At 46.8% G+C, this 19,413-nt stretch overlaps 1 protein-coding gene across 2 annotated transcripts in view; it reads right to left on the bottom strand.

Annotated features, from left to right (window-relative positions):
• bmper (BMP binding endothelial regulator) overlaps positions 1-17,313 on the bottom strand; it is a 101,330-nt gene extending 84,017 nt beyond the window's left edge. The window contains exons 1-2 of one of the 2 annotated variants that reach the window (XM_078539807.1): positions 16,927-17,313; positions 16,753-16,838 (exon numbers count right to left, since the gene is read on the bottom strand). In XM_078539807.1, the coding sequence (XP_078395933.1) occupies positions 16,753-16,838; positions 16,927-17,041 (201 nt within the window). In that variant the 5' untranslated portion in view covers positions 17,042-17,313. Of the gene's footprint in view, positions 1-16,752; positions 16,839-16,926 lie in introns of those variants that run through there. The other variant, XM_078539808.1, reaches the window with a different exon arrangement.
• Between the last annotated feature and the right edge of the window lie 2,100 nt (positions 17,314-19,413).

Raw genomic sequence — 19,413 nt, 5'->3', positions numbered from 1 at the left:
GGGTTTGAGCTCAGAGTGTGGTTCCCCAGCAGATGCAGAGATTTGGGTGTGGAATTCCTGGCACACTCCTGTAGGTCAGTCAGTAAAAATTAACGGCCAGAAGGTTGAGAATGTTGCTGATCTCTCATCCTAGTTGGGGAAACTCACTCCCGCCAGTGAGACTCCCCATTTAGACTGCAGCCCTGAACAAGCTGCTCTGTGTAAAGTTGGGAATACATATTGAGAGGGTGGGTGCAATGAAGAGGGGTATTTTAACATTGAAATAGAAGATAACAGTAAAATACAGGAATGGAGAGAAAGCAAGATGTTTTTGCATCCATTGGAAAAAGCCGTTCATTCATCATCATCGTGGTCGGCTGTCCCTCGATTGGAGGATAACCTTTGCTCAGGGTCGTGATTTTCTGCCTTGGTTTCTTCATGTGACTGAACAGACCCATTCTCAACCTGTAGATCTTTGGGAACTGGACATTCCAGGGGCTAGACGGATCCCGAGGTGGTGCAGGCTTTGCTTCCTTTTCTTTCCTTCGCTGCCACAGCTCTGTCTCATTGGTAAGACATTGTGACTCAAAGCATGATGCAGCTCGATGGACAAGTTGTTGCAATTCTGAATGATTGACAGCAAGATCCTCCCAGTCATTAATATCAATGCTGTCACACTTCAAGGTGAGCTCCAGACTGTCTGAAGTATTTGCTTTGCCCCCTCCCACACACCCCTTCCCCCACCAGAATGTTGGACATTTGAGAGTTGAGAAAGGGGAAGACACTTTTCTGCCACCTAGACACTGTTCCCGTCCATCAAAGTTAATTTTGCAGGAGTTTTGCCTGAATGCTTGCGGAACTGGCTTCAAGAAGAACACTAGGTTTTGCTCAATGGCCTTCCGGAGAATGTGGTGGAGGCATTGCTGATGGAATTTCTCTCGTGCTCTGTGTCGCTGATACATAGTCCAGGTCTCACTGCAGTGCAGGGGTGTGGTGATGACAACTGGCACTTTTGCTGGGGACTGTGTTGTCAAACACTCACTGCTGTAGTTTGGAGTAGGCTGAACTGGTGCAGTTGACCCCATGTTGGATTTCCTCGTCACTGGTGGCCTTTTGGGAGGGCTGGCTGCTGAGGTATGGGAAGTGCTCAACATATTCCACAGTCTCTCCTTCAACATTTTTGGAAGATGGAATATTTGGTTGACCAGGTGTTGGTTGATATATGAGTTTTGTTTGGTAACATTCAAGGGCAGACCAAGGGGTGGGCGTGCGGGCCCCACCAGCTCAGCGGTGGGCAGACAGCCGACCCCCGCCACCGAAACGGGGCCCGCCGCCATTTTGAGTGGGTGGGCCAATTAAGGCCCACCCAGCGGCCTGCCCGACGGGAAGCGCTTCCTGTGCGGAGGGGGGGGAGGGAGGGAATCCCCAGCTGTCAAAGTGCACTGAGCGCACTGCTCCCTGAGGCAAAGTCCTGACTTGGGGAGATTCGTGAGAGGTAAGTAAAGTCTAAAAATAGAAAAATATTAAAATTATTAAGATGTCCCCCTCATGTGGCAATGTCACACGAGATGGGAAATATTAATAAAAAGGACATAAATTTTATTAAAGTTTTTAAAAATGGACATGAAGCCTCATCCCGCCAGTGGATGAGGTTTCATGTATAATCAGGAGCCCACTGGGGCTCCTGGCCTGTCCACCAGCCTAAAGGTTGGACGGGCAGGTCTTTAATTATCTTAATGATCCTGTCAATGGCCTCAATTGGCCACTGACAGGTTGGCGGGCGCAAGGCTGATTTCACTGTCCGCCCGCCTTCCTCAATATTTAAAGGGACCGGGATGACGTCGGGGGTTCCTCCCAATGTCATCCCGCGTCATTTTCCCCTCGGCGAGCGGGCCCCACCCCCAAATCCTGGCCTAAGTTTCTTGTTTGCAGAATTGAAGAGATCGAGAGTGGTTTACAGATCTCCAGAAAAGACTCAGAGTGACCAGGCAGAGTGACCAGGCAGAGGCAGAGTGACCAGGCAGAGGCAGAGTGACCAGGCAGAGTGACCAGGCAGAGTGACCAGGCAGAGGCAGAGTGACCAGGCAGAGTGACCAGGCAGAGGCAGAGTGACCAGGCAGAGGCAGAGTGACCAGGCAGAGTGACCAGGCAGAGTGACCAGGCAGAGGCAGAGTGACCAGGCAGAGTGACCAGGCAGAGGCAGAGTGACCAGGCAGAGTGACCAGGCAGAGGCAGAGTGACCAGGCAGAGGCCTTTAAAGGGTTTGATGTTTCCACTTGTGTTGGAGAACAGAGCCAGGGGCAATCAATATAAGATAGTCAGCAATAAATCCAATTGTAAGAGGCACACGAGGAGACAGGGGACCTGCCCCTGAGTGAGATGGAGGCCAAGTGAGTAGAGAATTAGGTTCACATGGGGATTTGGTGCACAGGGGGAAGAGCTGCTTTCAGTAAGGTTTATTGCAACTTGTAAAGTGTGTTAAATATTAGTTGGATTTATCAGCACTAGGAAGATTTATCAATAGTTGTAAGGTTTACTAAGTTAAAGCCAAGTAAAATAAAGTTAATTTAAGTAAATCAAAGTAAAATAAAGTTAATGTAAGTGAAGTAAAGTTAAGACATGGCAGGCCAGCTTGGTAGCGTGGAATGTGTATCCTGTAGTATGTGGGAAGGTGTGGCTGTTAACAATGACCTAGACAACCACATGTGCAGGAAGTGTCACCAGCTGCAGAGACCTGAGCTCCGGGTTTCGGAGCTGGAGCGGCAGCTGGAGTCACTGTGGCACATCCGCAAGGCTGAGAGCTACGTGGATAGAACATTCAGGAAGGTGCTCACAACACAGGCTAGGAACCTGGAGGCAGAAAGGGAATGGGTGGCTGCCAGACAGTCCAAGAGAACCAGGCAGGTAGTGCAGGAGTCCCCTGAGGTCTCACTCGCTAATTGATTTTCCGTTTTGGAAGAGATGGTGGTGAGCTGCCTTCTTGAACCGTGGGCAGCTCACCACCACCTTCTCAAGGGCAACTAGGGATGGGCAATAAATGCTGGCCCAGACGGCGAAGCCCACATCCCATGAACGAGTTTTTAAAAAATCAAGGAGCCCTAGCAAAACTTGAGCCAATGGGAATCAGGGAAAACTCTCCGCTGGTTGGAGTCATACCTAGCACAAAGGGAGATGGTTGTGGTTGTTGGAGGTCAATAATCTCAGCTCCAGGACATCACTGCAGGAGTTCCTCAGGGTAGTGTCCTCAGCCCAACCATCTTCAGCTGCTTCATCAATGACCTTCCTTCCATCATAAGGTCAGAAGTGGGGATGTTCACTGATGATTGCACAATGTTCAGCACCATTCGTGACTCCTCAGATACTGAAGCAGTCCATGTTCAAATGCAGCAAGGCCTGGACAATATCCAGGCTTGAACTGACCAGTGGCAAATAACATTCGCACCACACAAGTGCCAGGCAATGACCATCTCCAACAAGAGAGAATCTAACCATCACCTTTTGACATTCAATGCCATTACCATTGCTGAATTCCCCACCATCAACATCCTGGGGGTTACCATTGACCAGAAACTGAACTGGACTAGCCATATAAATACTGTGGCTACAAGAGTAGGTCAGAGGCTAGGAATCCTGCAGTGAGTATCTCACCTCCTGACTCCCCAAAGCCTGTCCACCATCTACAAGGCACAAGTCAGGAGTGTGATGGAATACTCCCCGCTTGCCTGGATGAGTGCAGCTCCAACAACACTCAAGAAACTTGACACTGTTCAGGACAAAGCAGCCCACTTGACTGGCACCACATCCACATTCACTCCCTCCACCACTGATGCACAGTAGCAGCAGTGTGTACCATCTACAAGATGCACTGCAGGAACTCACCAAGGCTCCTTCGACAGCACCTTCCAAACCCATGACCACTACCATCTAGACAGACAAGGGCAGCAGCCACGTGGGAACACCACCACCTGGAAGTTCCCCTCCAAGTCACTCACCATCCTGACTTGGAAATATATCGCCGTTCCTTCACTGTCGCTGGGTCAAAATCCTGGAACTCCCTCCCTAACAGCACAGTGGGTGTACCTACACCACAGGGACTGCAGTGGTTCAAGAAGGCAGCTCACCACCACCTTCTCAAGGGCAATTAGGGATGGGCAATAAATGCTGGCCCAGCCAGCGAAGCCCACATCCCATGAATGAATTTTTAAAAAATTTAGAACCCAGCAAAGGAGGACCAAGAGACTGATTACGAAAGGGAAAAGAGAATCTGAATGCAAACAAGTGAGGAATATAAAGGCGGACTGTAAAAGCTTCTTTAGATACATGAAAAAGAAAATATTAGCTCGGACAAATCTGGGCCCATTACAGGTGAGGGAGCAGAATTTATAATGGAAAACAGGGAAATAGTGGAAAAACTAAACAATTACTTTGTGTCTGTCTTCACAGGATCACAGAATCACACAGTGCAGAAGAGGTCCTTCAGCCCATCGAGTCTGCGCTGACACGTCAAAAACACCTGACCTACCTACCTAATCCCATTTACCAGCACTTGGCCCATAGCCTTGAATGTTATGATGTGCCAAGTGCTCATCCAGGTACTTTTTAAAGGATGTGAGGCAACCTGCCTCCACCACCCTCCCAGGCAGTGCATTCCAGACCGTCACCACCCTCTGGGTAAAAACGTTTTTCCTCACATCCCCCCTAAACCTCCTGCCCCTCACCTTGAACTTATGCCCCCTTGTGACTGACCCTTCAACTAAGGGGAACAGCTGCTCCCTATCCACCCTGTCCATGCCCCTCATAATCTTGTACACCTCGATCCGGTCGCCCCTCAGTCTTCTCTGCTCCAACGAAAACAACCCAAGTCTATTCAACCTCTCTTCCTAACTTAAATGTTTCTTCCCAGGCAACATCCTGGTGAATCTCCTCTGCACCCCCTCCAGTGCAATCACATCCTTCCTACAAAGGAAGAAGATACACCAAAATCTCCCAGAAATACTGGGCAACCAAAGGACTTGTGAAACTGAGACGCTGAAAGAAATGAATATTGGTGAAGAAGTAGTACTTGAAAAGTTAACTGGGTTGAAGGTTGATAAATCCCCTGGACCAGATTAGCTACATCCCAGAGTGATGAAGGAGGTGGCTATAGAGATGGCGGATACATTGGTGGTTGCTTTTCAAAATTCTATGGATTCTAGAAAGGTTCCTGCGGACTGGAAAGTAGCAAATGTAATCCCACTATTTAAGAAGGGACGGAGAGGGAGAATGGAGAAGTAGAGATCTAGTAAGGAATATGTTAGAATCTATTATAAAGGATGTAATAACTGGACACTTAGAAAGTGATGGTAAAATTGGGCAGAATCAACATGGTTTTTTAAAGGAAAATTGTTTTTGACAAACTTGTTGGAGATTTTTGAGGATGTTACCTGTAGCATAGATAAAGGAGAACCAGTGGATGTGGTGTATTTGGATTTTTAGAATGCTTTTGATAAGGTCCCACACAAGAGGTTAGTAAATAAAAGTAGAGCACATGGGATTGGATGAAATATACTAGTTTGGATTAAGCATTGGTTAACAGACAGAAAGCAGAGAGTAGGAATAAACAGATCATTCTCGGGATGGCAGCTGTTACTAGTGGGGTACCTCTAGGAGCAGCACTGGGTCCTCAGCTGTTCACAATCTATATAAATGATTGGGATGTGGGGACCAATTGTAATATTTCCAGATTTGCTAATGACACCAAACTAGATGGGAATGTAAGTTTTGAGGAAGATGCAAGGAGGCTTCAAGAGGACTTGGACAGGCTAAGTGAATAGGCTAGAACAGGACAGGTGGAATATAATGTGAATAAGTGTGAAGTTATTCAATTTGGTAGAAAAAACAGAAAGGCAGAATATTTCTTAAATACTGAGAGGTTGGGAAGTGTCGATGCCCAAAGGGACCTGGGTGTCCTTGTTCATGAGTCACTAAAAGCTAACAGGCAGGTGTAACAAGCAATCAGGAAGGTAAATAGTATGTTGGCCTTCATCACAAGGGGATTTGAGTTCAGGAGTAAGGATGTCTTGCTGCAGTTATATAGAGCCTTGGTGAGACTGCACCTGGAGTATTGTGTACAGTTTTGGTCTCTTATCTAAAGCAGTGCAATGGAGGTTCACCAGACTAATCCCTGGGACAGTGGGATTGTCTTACGAGGACAGATTGAAGAGACTGGGTCTGTATTCCCTGGAGTTTCCAAGAGTGGTGACCTAATTGAAACTTACAAAATTCTTACAGGACATGACAGGCTGGATGTAGATAAGATGTTACCCCAGGCTGGTGAGTCTAAAGCCAGGGAATACAGTCTCAGAATAATGGGCAGATCATTTAGGGCTGAAATGAGAAGGAATTTCTTCACTCAGAGGATGGTGAATCTCTACCCCAGAGGACTGTGGAAGCTCAAACATTGAGCATGTTCAAGACAGAAATTGATAAATTTCTGGAGACTTGGACATCAAGGGATATGGAGATAATGCGAGAAAGTGGCATTGAGGTAGATGATTAGCCATTAATAGCAGAGCAAGCTTGATGGGCCAAATGGCCTACTCCTGCTCCTATATTTCTATGTTCAATTGGGAATTCAGGAGAAACTTCTTTACCCAGAGAGTGGTGAGAATGTGGAACTCACTCCCACAGGGGGTGGTTGAGGTGAATAGTATAGATATATTTAAGGGAAAACTAGACAAACACATGAGAGAGAAAGGAATAGAAGGATATGCTGATGGGGTGAGATGAAGAGGGGGTGGGAGGAGGCTCAGTTGAAGCAGAAACACCAGCACGGAGCAGATGGGCTGAATGGCCTGTTTCTGTGCTATACCTTCAATGTAACTCTGATCATCTCGAATTTTGAGGGTCAAAAGGAAAAGTGGGGACACCACACCAACACGTCAATACCAGTGCAAAACAGATGGAAATTTTAATCAATTTCTCCTCCCTGATAAAGTTAAATGACAAATATTCTAAACAACAGCTCCCAGTGGGGGTCAGTTCATGGTCGTAATCAAATTGCACGTTCAGTTAATGGCCACACATCACCAGAACTGCAGTTAGTCAGGATAAGGTACCATGTGAAATCCTCCATTAGATAATTGTAATCATGCTGAGTTACACATTATTCCACATGCACTGTTCTAATTTAATTGCTGCATTTTTAAAAACGTGGTCACATTGGACTAAGTAATATCGAGTGAGTAATATGTAAATAAGATCAATAGCCATTAGAAGCTAGGTAAGGTTAATGAAAACGATTGGATATTTGCCAACACCAGACTGTGCACAATTTAGTCACAATGTCCCCAGCTCTTCCAGTTCTCACATGAGACTCTTCAGCTGCTGGTGTCGGTATTGCCGGGGTGGTTAATCACCACCCGGTGGCAGAGGGGTCAGTCTGACCATCCTGCAGTCCATTTGTCTGAGGTTAATGTCCATTTGTTTTGGGTTTGTACCCATCTTCTGGCAAAGTTACACCCAGACACTTGAAAATCCTATGGATATTAAAGTGCCACCTCTGTTTGAGGAAACACATTTCACTCGGTAACACAGCACAGGCTAGAATTCATTTTTCATTGTGTAATTCAATACAAGTCTTGATAAACGTTGTCATTTTAAAAATAAGTAACTAGGAGCTGGGACTGATGAGTAGACATCAGGAGGGTGTACACCACTCACACTGACTTCTAAACATTCATCCCCAAAGTTTGGGTGTTGCTGGTAAGGATTGCATTCATTTCCCCAAATAGGTTCAGAAAGAGTAACGGGTCTTCTTGCTGCCCTTGTATGGACAGTGTTTCCATGACAGTGTAATGTCAGCAGTTTCAGAATATTGACCCAGCAGCAATGAAGGAACAGCCATCTGTACCAAGTCAGGATCGGGGGGTGACTTGGAGGGGAACTTGGAAGTGCCTGTTGACCTTGTCCTTTGAGGTGTTAGAGGTCAAGGGGAGGGAGGTGAATTGCTGTAACCAGGGTGCACCAATGGTGGAGGGATTGATGTTGAGTCCAATGCTGAGGTGTTAATCGAGTGACCTGCTCTGTCCTGGGTGCTGTTGGATATTGTTGGGTGTTGTTGGAGCCACAGGCACCCAGGTGAGTGGTGAGTATCCCAACACACTCCTAATATGAGATGGTGGAGAGACTTTGTAACTAAAGACTATAAACAGATGAGGGATTGGGTGGTGCAGTGTGTTACACGCTGTTCTTTTATTCCTGGGACCTTGCACCAGACTGAGGCAATGATATCTTCTTGCCAATTATAGAAGTTCTGAGCAAAATTGCTTTGGACAGTCTCAATCTTGTTTCTACTTGGCCAGAGCTAACTGCACAAAACTGACTATAACTCAGCAGTTGAGATTCCAACTCAACTGGCAACTTTATATCTTATTTATTGACCCCAAACAGGAGCTGAGCTTCCCAAAAAAAGTAATTGGGTAACCTGGCCCCAATGCATGGAGATCAACGTTTGTTCCCAATACTCTAAATGCAGAGTTGTCCCTCGTATAAACAGGGTAGGGTGTTTGGATGAATCTTTGTATAAACAGGGTGAAGTGTCCCGATTAACTCTCAGCGCATGCACAGCTGAAAATAACCCAAAAATTGAGTTTTTATGGCTACATTATAGAGGGGGCTAGTTGCTAATGTAGGTTGTGGCTGTACCAAGGGGGTTGGATTCTCTTGAGTGCTCAGCTGTGGTAATCCAAAGGTAGTGTTCCTTCCCCCAGTTCACACTGCCAAGGTAGGGAAAATCCTTTCAGCTCCATGTCAGTTCTCACCCTGCCCGTTAAATAGAGCCATCTCATGTTACTAGCCTCCCCAATCCCTAGTGACATCAACTCCTTGAGAATGTTAGAGAAAGGGAATAACAGTGGCTGATATCAGAAAAGTCTGGAAAATTCTTTCCCGACAACGTAAAGCCCACAAACTGCAAGAGCACTGTGGCCACATCATCAGACAGATTTCACTTCCCAAGCACAGACTCCCATTGATTCCCTACATCACAGCAGTGACTACGCCTCAAAAACACAGAGCTTCATTGGCTGTAAAGCATTTTGAGATGTCCTGAGGTTGTGAAAGGCGCTAGAGAAATGCAATTCTCTCCTTCCATGGGAACTCAAGAGGATGTGGGATGGGGGTGCTGAAATTGGTGAAGAACATGAGCACAAAACCAGCGGTAGTGAATCGACAGCTCATTTCACAACCTTTATTTAAAACCAATGGGAAGTACAATTGGGTGAGTGGTAAAAGAGGCAGCTGATTTGTTCTTGGGCCCTATGTGCTAATGCACAAGGCCAATTTCACCCTGATGTCTGCCCTGATAACCTGTGGGTAATTTGGGAACAGAGCATGCCTCCATAAAGCCCATGCATGGACTATAAAAATAATGCTGGGAGAGGATTTCCTGTTGTCTTCACTGGCCCCAGATTGTAAGTAGGGTCTTGGTTGAACTTGTAGCAATGAAGCAGGAGAATCTCTGAGAAAATCCCTGAGGAATGTCTCTGAGAGCTTCTCAACAGCAATTTTGTGTCGAAAGTACCCCCCAAATATTCCTTCTCCTCAATAGGAATTGAACAAAAACCATAATAGCAGTTTCTGCATGTAGCCTCCCATTAAAGTAAAATAAAATCTCCTGATCTATTGAGAGTCACTTGGGCAGGTGATGACTCCCAGGAATTTTTTTCTTCTCACATGGAATGTGGCATTGTGCTGAGGCTAGTATCTGTGGCCCATCCCTAATTGCTCTTGAACTGAGCAGATTGCTTGGCCATTTCAGGGAGCATTTAAGAGTCAACCACATTGCAGTGGGACTGGAGTCACATGTAGGCCAGACCAGATAAGGATGGCAGATTTCCTTCCCTAAAGCGCGTTAGTGAACCAGATGGGGTTTTACAACAATCAATGATAGTTTTGTGGTCACCATCACTGAGATGTGATGCTAGCTAGTCTCAGCTGGTCATCACTGAGACTGGCTTTATATTTCAGATTTATTAATTGAAGTTAAATTCCATCAGCTGCTGTGGTGGGATTTGACCCCATGTCCCCAGAGTATTAGCCTGGATTATCAGCCCAGTGATGTTACCACTATGCCACCATCTCCCACCCACTGAAATCAGGAGAGTGAGAGAAGAGAGCAACAATAAGTAAATAAAATGCAGGGGTTTCCACAGGAACTAGCCTCAGTCAACTGTGTGACACACACACACAGACACAGACAAGTTTCTGGAGAGTCACTGCAGAGCAATTAAAGCAGGAAGTCAGGATTAATTTAGTCTTCTCTCAAGTGTGACAGGTACTGAGACCAATACTGCCACTGTGGTCTCTCTGCTATCATCCAACTTAGCACAAGCCAACACTGAACTGGGGAGCCTCCTGTCTGGCTCAGTAATGCTGAATATTGTTATGAAGTGAGATATTAGAATGGGTTCCAAACTGGTTTCAGCCTCACAATCATTCAGGTTTACACACCAGTCATGGATCACTGTAACCAAGCTGTTAAATATTCCACAACAAACTACAAAGCCCAGTAGATGTGTACAGCACTGTGACATCCGATGGTTAAAGTAGTGTTTGCCAGCAGGCTATCACAGGGAACACTGTTTTTCCACAATTTTTTCAGTGATGGAGAAGGCAGAATGCTACAATCTCATCAGGTGAATAATCTAAATGAAAAGGACACAGAGGCACAGGAGATGGTGCCAAATAAATTATAAGCATTGATTCCAGAAATACCAATCAGGAAAGGCTGAACAGGCCAGTTCTATTCTCGGGAAAAGAAAAGACGTGGTCTGAAGATGGTTTTTAAAATTATGAAAAGGCTTGATAAGGTCAAAGTGGAAGATATTACCACTAGCAGAGGATCAAAACCAGGGGCAATGAATATAAGACAGTCACTGATAAATCTAATAGAGAAGTGAGGAGAAACTCCTTTCTCCAAAGAATAGTGAGATTATGGAACTCGCTACCACAAGGACTGCCAAGGCAAACAGTGAAAATGTGTTTAAGGGGAAGCTGGATAAAGGTGTAGAAGGATAGGGTGGTGGGGCTAGCTGAGCTCTCATTTCTGCTAATTCCTCAATATTCACTAGCAAAGAGGCATAATCAGGAATAAATGGGAAAAGGACACATTTGGATTGAAATTAAAATTATGGAGCATGTTAGACTAGGAATAAAGTGTATCTTGGACAAACTTTGGAAAGGTAGGATCCTATGTACATAAGATAGCAATTAGAAGAGTTCAGGAAGAATGAATTTATAGGATGCCACATCATACCCTTCACAAGCCATTTCATATTTCAATTGCAGTGGATTTTGGGACTAGCCAGAACCCACAAACAGTTAATAATCTACATTAATGACTCCGTTTGGTGGTGCAGGTTAAGAGTGGAATATCAGTCCCCTGGTCTTTGAATAGCGTTAGGAAATATTTTACACCCACCTCAACCACTGGAACAAGGTTCAGTAAGCAGCATCCCTCAGGGTCTGCAGCCACGCTGTTCCTAAGTCCTGGATACCACAAAGAAGTCAACACACACAGCAAGACATACAGTTTAGGACGGCCACCTCCTCCTGTCCTGCTTTTAGCTACTCCTATCAGAAGACCTGCTGCTTCAGATCTGCAACTGACTGGAAAAATTGCATCTAACCATGGGACAGGTTATCACTGGCAGTGTGCAGAAAGTTTGCATAGTGAAGGTGAATTGAATGTGTCAGGGTGTATGTACAAATGAACACAAGAGAAAATATGGTAGTGTAATGGTAATGTTGCTGAACTAGTAATTCAGAGGACGTGAGTTTAAATCCTACCCTGGCAGATGGAGAATTGGAATTCACTTTCAAAAACTTGTTAAAAAGCTGGTCTCAGTAGAAGTGATCATGAGGATGTCAGGTTCTGTAAAGACCCAACTGGTTCATTAATGTCCTTCAGGGAAGGAAACCTGCAGTCCTCACCCAGTCTGGCCCTGAATCTATCTGCACAAAGCAATGTAGTCAACTCTTCACTGCCTTCTGAAGTGGCCTAGCAGGACACTCAGTTGTATCAAATCCACTACCAGCAGTTCAAGAAGAAGGTCAATCACCGTCTTCTCAATGTTTCCTACATTACAACAATAACGAGACTTCAAAAGTACTTCATCGGCTGTAAAGGACTTTGGATGTCCTGAGGTTGTGAAAGATGCTATCTAAACACAAATTATTTTATTTTTGCACAACGATTGTACCATATGGAATTGAAGTTATTGTTGTATTATCCCTCTGCAGTACAGAGGGATCTGGGTGTCCTGGTACATGAATCACAAAAAGTACAGCAAGTGATTAGGAAGGCAAATGGAATGTTGGTGTTTATTGCAAGAGGAATGGAATATAAAAGTAAGGAAGTTTTACTGCACCAAGTACAGGACCTTGGTGAGACCACATCTGGATTACTGTGTACAGTTTTGGTCTCCTTACTTAAGAAAGGATATAATTGCATTAGAAGCAGTTCAGAGAAGATTCACTTGACTGATACCCGGATGAAGAATCATCCTGTGAAGAAAGGTTGAACAGGTTGGGTTGATATCCATTGGAGTTTAGGACAATGAGAGGTGATCTTATTGAAACATGTAAGATTCTGAGGGGACTTGACAGGGTGGATCCTGGAAGGATGTTTCCCCTTATGGGAGAGACTAGATCTAGGGGACACAGGCCGGGATTTTCTAGCCCCCCCCCGTGGTGGGGGTTCCCCCACAGTGGGGCCAGCGAGCCACTGAAATCTCCATTCAGATTGGCGAGACCGGAAGATCCCGCTGGTGTGAGGGGCTGGAAAATTCCAGCCACAATTTAAAAACAAGCAATCTCCCATTTAAAATGGAGATGAGGAGGAATTATTTCTTTCTGAGGGTCGTTGGTTTGTGGAATTCCCTTCCCCAGAGGCTGGGTCACTGAATATTTTTAAGGCTGAGTTAGATAGATTCTTGATTAACAAGAGAGTCAAAGGTTATTGAGGGTCGACAGGAAAGTGGAATTGAAGGCACAGTCAGACCTGCCATGATTTTATCCAATGACAGGGCAGGCTCCAAGGGCTGAATGGCCTACCCCTGCCCCTAATTCGTATGTTCGTATGTATGTTAGTACACTGTAGCAAAGGGTGATCAGTCTGATTATCCAATGCTAGATTAGGCAGGAAGGTGGTGGTCAGATGGCCCACGTCAGGAGCTCCTCAGGGAACTGCCTGAGGTCGAACCAATTTCAGTTCCTTCCATCATAAGGTCAGAAATGGAGATGTTCGCTGATGATTGCACAATGTTCAGCACCATTTGCAACTCCTCAGATACTGAAGCAGTCCATGTCCAAATGCAGCAAGACCTGGACAATATCCAGGCCTGGGCTGACAAGTGGCAAGTAACATTCGCGCCACGCAAATGCCAGGCAATGACCATCTCTGACAAGAGAGAATCTAACCATCGCCCCTTGGCATTCAATGACATTACCATCACTGAATTCCCCACTATCAACATCCTGGGGGTTACAATTGGCCAGAAACTGAGCAGGACTAGCCATATAAATACTGTGGCTACAAGAGCAGGTCAGAGGCTGGGAATTCTACACACAGTAACTCACCTCCTGACTCCCCAAAGCCTGTCCACCATCTACAAGGTACAAATCAACTGCCTGATCGGCACCCAGTCACCACATTTAACATTCACTCCCTCCACCACTGATGCACAGTAGCAGTGGTGCTTACAACCTACAAGATGCACTGCAGAAATTCACCAAGGCTGCTTAGACAGCACCTTCCAAACCCACGACCACTACCATCGAGAAGGACAAGGGTAACAGGTGCAAGGAACACCACCACCTGGAAGTTCCCCTCCAAGCCACTCACCATCCTGACTTGGAAATATATCGCCATTCCTTCACTGTCACTGGGTCCAAATCCTGGAACTCCCTCCCTAACAGCACTGTGGGTGTACCTACACCACAGGGACTGCAGCGGTTCAAGAAGGCAGCTCACCACCACCTTCTCAAGGGCAACTAGGGATGGGCAACAAATGCTGGACTATCCTGTGACATCCCATGAAAGAATAAAAGTAATGTTGGGGCAGTGAAATGTGCTTCACAGTGAGGAAAGGTTCAACCCAGGTCATATCCAACCTGCCAAAGAGAGATCAAAGGAAATCAATAAGTGATCAACCTGACATCAGTGTCCTGTGTGTGGGAGGACACTTCTCACAGAAATCACATCTTTCTCATCTGAGAGCCCCATAACCTGATTCCATTGGAGGGGAATGATAAGCTGTCACAAGTACCTGGTTACAGGGAGGGACAGTGCTTCCTGATCTTTCTAATATCAATAGCTAAGTTTCCCTGTTCCGGCTTTCCAGGGAGATTCCCCCAGAATGTGACCATGATGTTGATGCGGTCCAACCAGTGACAGGCAGGGAAAGACTGCTCCTGCTCTGCAGGGTTGTCCCAGGCCAGAGGAAGTCTTTGCAGTTGATCTTGGAGAGTGATCCTGACTACAATACACAGGACACCTGAGGAGAGTGCGAGTCAGATCTGAACAGCTGACCTCTGCCATTAGACTATTGGCCCTGTTTACCTGACCAAGGTTTGTTTTTTTTAGAGCCTTGCTCAGTCCTTGAAGTTGCTGCTCTTTCTTTGTGACTTGGGCAATGCCAATAAAAATCAAGCTGCATGTTCAGCTCGGTCGCTGCAATGTGCAGACAGGAGATAATAAAAATGAACGGGAAATCCCCGGGCAATGTCCCCACACACAAGTCCCGGCTTCACGGACACTCAAAGCCTAACCCTGGTCAATCTGGATTGTGCAACCTCCTGGAGACGAGCTGGATTCACTCAGGCACTTGGATTGATGCAGAGAGATAGCGCTCTGTCTCCCCCACCCCGGCTAGCGCCTGGCTCCTCCTCAGTTTCCCTGTGAAACCGGTTGAAGAGATGACCCCAAAATGTCCGAGTAACGGCCGGAGCCGCGGGCGAGTGGGCAAATGGCCAAAGAGGCTGGAGTGGGACTGGGAGCCGGAGCATATCCACAGCTCGAATGGGAGAGTGCGACAGAAAGTGGTGCCTGGAGCTCCCTGGGTTCCCTTTGGAGAAGATGGTGAGGTTAACATTTCAGTGAACTGCCTAAACCATTAACTTGCCTATTCTCGCCACAGATGCTGTCTGATCTGTTCAATGTTTCCTGCTTTTGTTTCAGATTTCCAGTGTTGCAGCATTTTTGGTTTCCATTAGAGAAACAAAATGCTGTGGAACCTTCCCGAATAGATTGGGAGCCTCTTCCTGACGCTGAGTTGTGAAAGGATTTACCATCCAGCAATAAATACATAAACTACACGGCAGCAGCACCTGCAGTCACTATATTAACATTTAATCAGGGGGATTAGAGATATCCTACATTCATAGGGATACAAATGCTGAATTTGAGTTGCAAATTGAAATCGGGAATGACATATGGATGTTTTTGGTTTGGAATGCAAGAAACCTAAACATATGGATGGCTATGAGCTGGCTGCAGGTAATAGGCAGCGAATTAAATTGAGAGCAGGCTAGAGACAGAGAGGCCGCAAGGCGCGGGTCCCGAGTGACTGACAGTGACTGACAGATAGAGAGGAAATGCTCTGCTGTGGAATTAACCCGTGTTTCTGTGTGTATCTGTCTGCAGGTATATGTTTGTGTCTCTTTGGGTGTCTGTCTGTGTCTGTGTGTGTGTTTATACTTGTCTTTGTAGGTGTGTGTGTGTCTCCCTGTAAGTGTCTGTGTGTCTGTCTATCTCTGTGTCCTTATGTGTGTGTTTGTGTATCTCTGTGAGAGTTTTTGTGTGGCGGTTACTGCAAATCAGCAACAGCCTCCCAGGCCCAACACCAATGGGACTCTCCTGGCAGAGATCCCCCGTGCTGAGATCTGGGATCCACCGGGCTGGGATCCCCCGTGCTGAGATCTGGGATCCCCGTGCTGAGATCTGGGATCCCTCGGACTGTGATCCGGGATTCCCCGGGCTGTGATCTGGGATCCCCCGGGCTGGGATCTGGGATTCCCCCGGGCTGGGATCCCCCGGGCTGGGATCTGGGATCATCCGGGCTGGGATCTGGGCTTCCCCGGTCTGGGATCTGGGATCCCCCGGGCTGGGATATGGGATCCTCTGGGCTGGGATCTGGGATCCCCCGGGCTGGGATCTGGGCTTCCCCGGTCTGGGATCTGGGATCCCCCGGGCTGGGATCTGGGATCCCCCGGGCTGGGATATGGGATTGCCCCCCGGCTGGGATCTGGGATCCCCCGGGCTGGGATCTGGGATCCCCGGGCTGGGATCTGGGATCGTAGAGCCGGGCAGATACAACCCCAATTTTACAATTCTCAATCTCAGCACCTACTGAATTATCAGGGCAGAAATATTTATGTTAAGTTTCAAAAATAACCAAACTTGGGTAGAGCTCCTCCCAAAAAACTATCAACCCGGAGTCGCTGGTCTGTTCAACAACCAGCAGATCATCCGCTGAGAGTTTGTCTTTGATCATCTCTCCGGGCCACTGCATCCAATAAACTGCAGCATCGGTGATTCCTATGGTTTGGGTGCTGAACACATATCAGGGGTGTTATACTCACTGAGCCTGCTAAAGGAACACAAACATTGACATGGGGTGTGTGTAATGACCATCCTGGGAAGCTGGACCAGAACCGCTCGCCACAGTAAAACGTGGCTTTTAATCATCACTTTTGACAGATCAAACCCGGCGCTTCGCTCCTGAAACTCACCAAACACCGACAGGAGATACAGGGATTGTCCGTAATCCGCGGGATTTCTATCGCGTCGCCTTCATTCTCACAGTTTGCCACCGAGCCTGAATATTAAAACACCCAAAATGATTAGACTGTTGTCCAGAGTTTAGAATATGGATGTGTTTAATAATAGGACCAGGGTTTCCTTACCTGTCAGGAGAGACGGAGAGACGGTGATCTGAGAAAGACAGATTAAAAAACAGACCGAGAAACGGCGGCCCAAGTTTGGCCAGTTTGCCAGGCTGGTCCCGAAGTTAAACACCATCTCTTCAGTGAAGCAACCCCGGCAGGAATCTAACTATCCCAGCGACAGTCTCGGATCTCCGGAGTCTCCTCCTCATCAATGAAGCTGAGTGCCAGTCTCTAACCCACAGACACACAGTGTGCTCAGTATCACCCAGCGAGACTGACACAGCTACAGCCAGAGTGAATCATCAGTGACAGCTACTCATCCCCACTCTCCTCCTCGCCGTCCCGATCATCTACACCGGAGCTGTGCCTGGCACTTGGGGAGTGCAGGTCCCAGTTTGCAGGCGGGGCTGTGTGTGTGTGTGTGTGTGTGTGTGAGAGAGAGAGAGAGAGAGTGAGCTGTACCATCACAGTGCAGCCTTTCCCGGGAGTCTGCTGTCTCTCCCGGTGCACCCAGCAGCTAACTTATAACTGAGAGACTGCCAAAGCGAAGCACACATCCTGTAGATCACCCACTGAACACACCACTGGAGACTTGTCACCCAGTCAGCCTCTGGGTCGATTACAGATTCCCCCCCCCCACCGCCCCCTCCACCAAACTCTCCCCTAAAGAGACTCTCAGCCCCTGGAGATTTCCATGGGTCCAGTGGGTCGATTATAATGTTTGCCTCCTCACTCACTCCGCGTGTCCCGGGGCTGCACCGGGAGGTGCTCGGGGTGATTTCTGATTAGAGAAACTCGCAACCCTCCAACAGCAGATAAACCCCCCGAGTGAACAACAACCTTCTCCCCCCACCCCCCACCCCCGGCCAGGCAACGGGCAACCACATCTGCAAACTATACAGCGGCACTGACTTTACTGCAATGAAATTGAAACGAACGGTGTGAAATTTATTCCAGCAATGTTGCTGTTGTTGTTGTGAGATTGAAGTTTTTAAACACAGGATCAGCAATTTGTGCGCCTGATTTTAACGCCGCAGTTTCCTGTTGATTGTTGGCTTACGGCGAACGCGATAAGTTTTTAGTTCATGTGAGAAGTCAATAGACAGTAAATTATTTGTTCAATGTGTATTACATCGGGCAATACAAGAATAATTCGGCACCATCTGCTCGCTCATCCTCAGCCACAATCGGCCCTGGGACTGTTCTGTAATGTGGCTGAAATATTTATACCACAGGCACGGATTCAATACATTCTCGAGAATTCGGGAACAAATAGCCTCAGATGGGTTTAACAAGGATCTTTTGTCGGAAGAGTGTTTTGGCGCCTGTTGAAGGTAATCTATGGTACCATTCATGAATGGGAGGCGATTGCTAACCACAGACTGAGAGACAGTACCACCTGCGCCGCTAGAAAGGGAGAGCCGGCCAAATATAGAGTTACACTCTCATCACACACACACACACCACTAACCGGCACACCGCGGCTCCTAACGTCTTGCAGTTCAGCGAGAGGATAAGGCGTGTGTGTGTGTGCCACATTCATAATGAACTGGCCTCTGTGGAAATGTGGATAGCCCAGTGTGTGCTCAGCGAGCAGCCTGGACTGAATGGGGACTCCTGTTCACTGTGGGCCGAAACCGTGTGTGAAACGCGGCTTCAGAGAAAAAAAATCTCAAATCGCTAAAAAAAACTACCCAGACTGTGCTACCTAATTCATTAATAAGCCCGCACACACTTCTTGTTACCATACAAGTGCAAACGTTAACATTTATAATGGGAATTGTTCATGTAAACTTGTCACACAGTAATTCCACCGTCCACCAGTAGAGGCACTGCATCACCACTGATAGAAGAGCCTTGCATTTCCATAAGGCTTTTCACAACCTCAGGGTGTCCCAAAGAATTTTACAGGCGATTACCTATTTTGAAGTGTAGTTACTGGTGTAATGTAAGACACATGGTAGCCAATTTATGCACAGCAAGCTCCCACAAACAGCAATGTGACACTGAGCAGTGATGTTGATTGAGACAGAAATATTGCCCCAGGACACCAGGGTTCCATGGCATATTTTACATCCATCTGAGAGGGCAGGCAGGGGCCTCAGTTTTACATCTCATCCAAAAGATGGTACTCCGCACAGCACACCCTCAGTACTGCCCTGGTGTGTCAGCCTAGATTTTTCTGCTTAAGTCTCTGGAGCAGAATTTGAACCCACAACCTTCCGACTCAATGGTGAGTGTACTACCCACTGAGCCATATCAAACATCTGAAAACGTTCCAATGGACTGGACTGGAAATGTTAACTCCGTTTCTCTCTCTACAGATGCTGCCAGACCTTCTGAATTTTTACAAGACTTGCTGTTTTTATTTTGGACATCTGAAGGTGTAATTAGATGGGAAGTTTACATTGGTATTTGTTATAAAATCACACCAAAGGGCATCATAACCTATTACTTTAGAACAGAGACAGAATTACGTTTGTGCAACCAGTTCAGTTATTATTT

Source organism: Cetorhinus maximus, chromosome 4 (genome assembly GCF_964194155.1).
Source record: "Cetorhinus maximus chromosome 4, sCetMax3.hap1.1, whole genome shotgun sequence".
In the NCBI taxonomy this organism is placed as follows: Eukaryota; Metazoa; Chordata; class Chondrichthyes; order Lamniformes; family Cetorhinidae; genus Cetorhinus; species Cetorhinus maximus.
The sequence above is the reverse complement of the archived record's forward strand: the minus strand, read 5'-3'. Positions and strand labels throughout refer to the sequence as shown.